General features: G+C 39.1%; 1 protein-coding gene across 1 annotated transcript; it reads right to left on the reverse strand.

Annotated features, from left to right (window-relative positions):
• Positions 1-3,359: 3,359 nt before the first annotated feature.
• LOC100657979 (olfactory receptor 2T33-like) lies at positions 3,360-5,327 on the reverse strand. The gene has a single exon (XM_003404716.3). It carries the CDS (start codon positions 4,608-4,610, stop codon positions 3,675-3,677), a length of 936 nt encoding a protein of 311 aa, XP_003404764.2. The 5' UTR covers positions 4,611-5,327; the 3' UTR covers positions 3,360-3,674.
• Between the last annotated feature and the right edge of the window lie 373 nt (positions 5,328-5,700).

The following is a 5,700-nucleotide window of genomic DNA, read 5'->3' on the forward strand; positions in this document are numbered from 1 at the left end:
TCTGGTAAATTATAGAAAGGATTTAAAAAATTCTACTACCAAGGTACATGACACAGCAGAGTGAAAAAGAAGGTCTTTGCAATGAAGGGTCCCCCAGTGGCAGGAGTTGTTAACCATTTGGCTACTAACCCAAAGGTTGGAGATTCCAGTACACTCGTAGGCACCTTGGAAGAAAGGCCTGGCAATGTACTTCCAAAAAATTAGCCATTGAAAACCCTGGGAAGCACAGTTCTACTCTGACATATATGGAGGTGCCAGGAGTTGGAACTGATTCTACAGAAACTATTTTCTAATTGATTTGCAAGAGAGGAGGTGGTGTCAATTTTATCACTACAGGAAATATGTAAAATGACACAAACTTCCCAAGAGAAACAAAAAACATTTCCAGGTAGATCTGAATATAAAATATAAATTTATAACAGTTCTAGAAAGTGACACGGTAGAACTTCTTCATTACCTAGAGGTAGGAAGAATTCCTTAAACAGAACACAAACATGTTATTAGACACTTCTCAGGTTTCCCCTCCAGTTCCAGGCTCTACTGTCTCCCAGAGCCTCACCCAATTTCTCTGCCCAGATCACAACTGTAGATGATCGGCTCTCCTTCGGCCTGCACGGCTCTGCCTCCTGGAATCAACCAGCTGCTTGCCTGGGAAAGCTGGGCACTCTGCCCTGCCCACCGTCACACAGCCATGACTTAAAAGCCACATGTTCTGAGTGTGTAGCCCCCCGGCCACTTCCATACATGCATGGAATATTACAGCCCAGGACATGGGGTCTGGCTTTCCTAGCACCTCTCAAAGGGGTCAGATGACTCAGCAAGCAGTTGAGGAGAAAGCAGGAAGTCAGACACAATTTACTTCTTATCCAGGGCTCATGACTTCCATCCTGCCTGTCTGGATAGGGCTCTTGTTGTCAGGGGGATCCTCCTGTTGAGGGCCCTGCCTTCATAAAGCTCACTGGGCAGCTGTGGCCAGCATGGTGACACATTACCATTCCTAGCTTTACATTTTCACCACCTCTCCTATTCTTCATTCTCCTGACATAGAAAGCATTTAAATTAAATTAAATAGTTTCCTAATATTTTATTGAGTTTTTGGTGAAAGTTTACACAGCAAATAAAGTTCTTATTTAACAATTTCTATACATATTGTTCAGAACCCTGGTGGCGCAGTGGTTAAGAGCTTGGCTGCTAACCAAAATGTTGACAGTTCAAATCTACCAGGTGCTCCTTGGAAACTCTGTGGAGCAGTTCTACTCTATCCTATAGGGTCACTATGAGTCGGAATCAACCATACAGCAAGCGGTTTGATTTGATTTTGGGTACATATTGTTCAACGACATTGGTTATATTTTCTATATGTGTCCACAATCTCCATATTTCCATCTTATTGTGAATTTTTGTGAATAGTCCTGCAATGCACATTGGTGTTCATGTATCTGTTTGTATTTCTGCCTCCTATTATTAGGGGTATATACCTGGGAGCAGAATGGCTGGATCATAAGTAATTCTATGTTTTACTTTTTAAGGGAATACCAAAATGTTTTTTCCACAGCAGCTGTACCATTTTACAGTCCCACCAGTGAAGGATGAGTGTTACAATTCCTCTGCATCTCAATAACACCTATTATTTTGATAATAGATTTCTCAGTTTTTATTTGCATTTCCATATTGACTAAGGAAGGAGGCCTGGTAGCACAGTTGCTAAAGGCTTTATTGCTAACAGAAAGATCAGCTAGTCAAGTCCACCACCTGTTGCACTGGAGAAAGATGTGGCAATCTGCTTACTTAAAATTACAGCCTCGGAAACCCTATGTGGAAGTTTTACTCCGTCATGTAATTCCCTGGGAATATGAATCAACTTGACTTGATGGAACACAACAACGACAACAACAATGACTAATGATGTTGAGTATGTTTTTACGTGATGTTGAACATTTGTATTTCTAATTGGTGAAACGTCTATTCCAGTCCTGTGCCCATTTTTCGATGTAGTTGTCTGTTTTTTGTTTTAAGTTTTAGGAGTATTTAATATATCCTGGTTTTTAAACCCTTATTCAATATATATTTCCACATAATTATTCCTAATCTGTAGATTGTCTGTTCACTTTGCTGATAAAGTCCTTTGATGTACAAAAGTTGTTTTTTATTTTATTTTTTTTTTGATGAGGTATCATTTGTATCTTTTGTCTTTTTTTGCTTGTGCTTCTGATGTCATATCTGAGAATATTTCTATTCTGTGAGCAATGATGTAGTACAATTTTGAGGTACATAGATTTTTAAGATAATTCAAAAGCTTGTTTAATTATGACATGTAAGTTAATGAATGCAAAGATGGATTTTATCAATTTTAAAAAGAGGAGATAGTTATTACAAAAGGTGTAAAATAGTAATAATTTTAGGAATTTCCACAATGTTATTAATACCACATGCAAATAAAATTTTGCTAAAGATACTTCAAAGAATGTTGCAGCATCGAAAAGGAACTGACAGAAATTCAAGCAGGATTCAGGACGGGACATGAAATGAAGAATATCATTGCTTAGGTCACATGAATCTTGGTTGAAATGGAGAACACCAGAAAGCTGTTCACTTGTGTTTTACTGACTCTACTAAGGCGTTCAACTGTGTGGATCATAACAAGTTATGGATAACATTGTGAAGAAAGGGAATTCTGAAACTCTTACTTGTACTCATGTGGAAACTACATAGACTAAGATGCAGTCCTTTGAACAGAAAAAGGAGATACTACATGGTTTAAAATCAGGAAAGGTATGCATGAGGGTTGTATCCTTCCACCATAATTTATTCAATCTGTATGCTAAGCAAATAATCAGAGAAGCAGCACTATAGAATGGGATGAAGACTCATTAACAACCTGCCATATGCAGATGACACAACTTTTATTGCTGAAAGTGAAGAACTTACTGACCAAGAGTGAAGGCTAAAGCCTTCAGTATGTATTACACCTCAACATAAAAGAAAGCAAAAATACTTACAACTGAACCAATAAGTAAGATCATGACAAATGAAGAAAATATTGACATTTTCAAGGATTTCCTTTTACTTGGATCTACAATTAACACCCATAGAAGCAGCAGTCAAGAAATCAAACAACATATTCCATTGGGCGAATCTGCTACAAAAGACCTCTTTCAAGTGTTAAAAAGCAACGATGTCTCTTCAGGATTGAGGATGCCTGATCCAAATAATGATGTTTTCAGTCACCTCATATGAATGCAAAAGCTGGACAATGACTAAGGATGACAGAAGAATTGATGCTTTTGTTGGTGAAGAATATTGAACATACCGTGGACTGCCAGAAGAGCAAACAAATTTTTCTTGGAAGAAGTACAGTCGCAATACTTCTTAGAAGGGAGTATGATGAGACTTTTCTGGACATGTTTTCAGGAGGGACCAGTCCCTGGAAAAGAACATCATTCTTGGTAAAGGAGAGGGTCAGTGAAAAAGATGAAGACCTCAAAGAGTTGGATAGACACAGTGGCTGCAAGACGGGGCTCAAACATAGCACCTGTTGTGAGGAATGAGGTAGGACTGGACAGAGTTTTGTACTGTTGCACATAGGGATGCTCTGAGTCAGAAACTGCTTGAAAACACTCAGCAACAACAACACAAGTTTGACATTGGATAACTCTAAACCATGGGACTAAGTTTTATTGATGTTTTATGTTAATACATTTCCCAAGCCACCTTTTCAAGGCTTCTTTCACCTCATTGTTCTTCAGACTGTAAATGAGGGGGTTCAACGCAGGAGTGAAGATAGTATAGAAAGCTGACACAACCTTATCGTGGTTAGCTGATCTGTAGGACTTTGGTCTCATATAGGTAAAAATGGCAGCCCCATAAAAGAGTCCCACCACAGTCAAGTGTGACGAGCACGTGGCAAAGGCCTTCTTGCGGGCTTCTGTAGACTTGTGGAGAACTGCAGCTAGGATGAGACTGTAGGAGGTCAGGATGAGAAATAAAGGCACGAGGAGCATTACCACACAACAGATGTACATGACATGTTCGAAGATTGAAGTGTCAGCACAAGCCAAATGCAGCAGTGAGGGGGCCTCACAGAAGAAATGATCAATCTCATGAGCACTGCAGAAAGGGAAGCTCAGGGTAGCAACTGCCTGTACGAGACCATCAGCTGCCCCCAGAAACCAAGACCCTAAGGTCATTCTCAGGCACAGTTGCCAGTTCATGAGAATGTTATATCGTAGTGGATGACACACTGCCACATAGCGGTCATAGGACATGGCTGCCAAGAGGAAGCACTCTCCACCACCCAAGGTGAGGAAGGCAAGGATCTGTAACCCACATTCAGCAGGGGAGATGGACTTCTTGCCTGTCAGAAAGCCAGATGCCATTTTGGGCACAATGGTGAAAACCAGCATCGTGTCCGTGAAGGAGAGTTGGCTCAGCAGTAAGTACATGGGTGTGTGAAGCCGGTGGTCCCTGTGAATCAGGAGGATCATGAGGGCATTCCCCATCAGGGAAGCAATGGCTATTGTCAGCAGCACAATGAAGAGGAAGAGGTGGAAGCTAGTGTGCTGAAAGAGTCCCAAGAGAATAAAATCTGAAGTGGCATTTCTGTTCTCCATGATTTCTACTGGAGTAACACTGCCTACAGAAAGTTAAGAAGAGGAGTTCCATTATTTAAAAATCTTAGTTTGACTGTATAACTTTCTAGATATGTACTGTGTTTGGAATCCAGCGTCCTGATTCAAAGCCCTAGCCTCCCAGTTAAAATGTTCCATCATAGCCTATCATTCTACTTCTCAATAGCTCAACTCTTTAAGGTATCAACTGGGATCAATATACCCCTTCACACCATGGTATATTGACCACATTTGATAATAGATCAGAACAGATCAAATTAGGTACTAGGCGAAAAGTATGCTGTCAATTGTTAAGGACTAAAGAACGCTAAATAGTCCCATTGGCCTTTTCAATAACAACGATTATATTGTAATTATTTTGGGGTTTTACTATATATACTGATATCAAAATTAACCATTTCGGAAAAGAAAGTCTCAGAAGTCTGTCATTTAGATTTTTCTCAATCACAGATAATTTACATCCAACTCTTGGAATTATAAACATACTCACTGGTTTTTAAAATAAAAATTTAGAGTTGATTCATGATGAGTTACAAAGGTCATAAAATGGAAGATATGATTGAGAATTAAATGAAATATAATCTCCAAAATAATGGATGAAAACATTATTTTGTTCCTCTCATAAAGTAACAGTTTTTATTCTAGTTAAACACTCCCTGCCTTGAATCTCTGGTATCCACCCATTATACTTGGAATAAAATCAAAATTCTTTCCTCAGGCTTCGAGGATTTGTTGGCATGGCTTATACACAATTTCCACCCACACAATTAGAGGAGAGTTAGAGGGGCCAGGCCCAATGTCCAAGGGCAATCATGACAGGAGTTTTGATATGATAATAAGACCAGTATCTATAAAAAGGAGAGAGGTGATTAAAAGGACAAGAAATAATTAAAAAAAAAAAATTAAGATGATTTCATTTCCACCAAGCGTAATTATCAGTCACAGGGAAAGTATTAAGTAGATTTGGAGAGGAAAACACCCTGGTTAGTTCGTTTTTAAAAATTCCCAAATTAGGTATGTGTTCTGTCTTTCCAAGATAGTTTTAGATTTTAATGTATACAGTATTTTTACA

Source organism: Loxodonta africana, chromosome 2, assembly GCF_030014295.1.
Source record: "Loxodonta africana isolate mLoxAfr1 chromosome 2, mLoxAfr1.hap2, whole genome shotgun sequence".
Taxonomy (NCBI): Eukaryota; Metazoa; Chordata; class Mammalia; order Proboscidea; family Elephantidae; genus Loxodonta; species Loxodonta africana.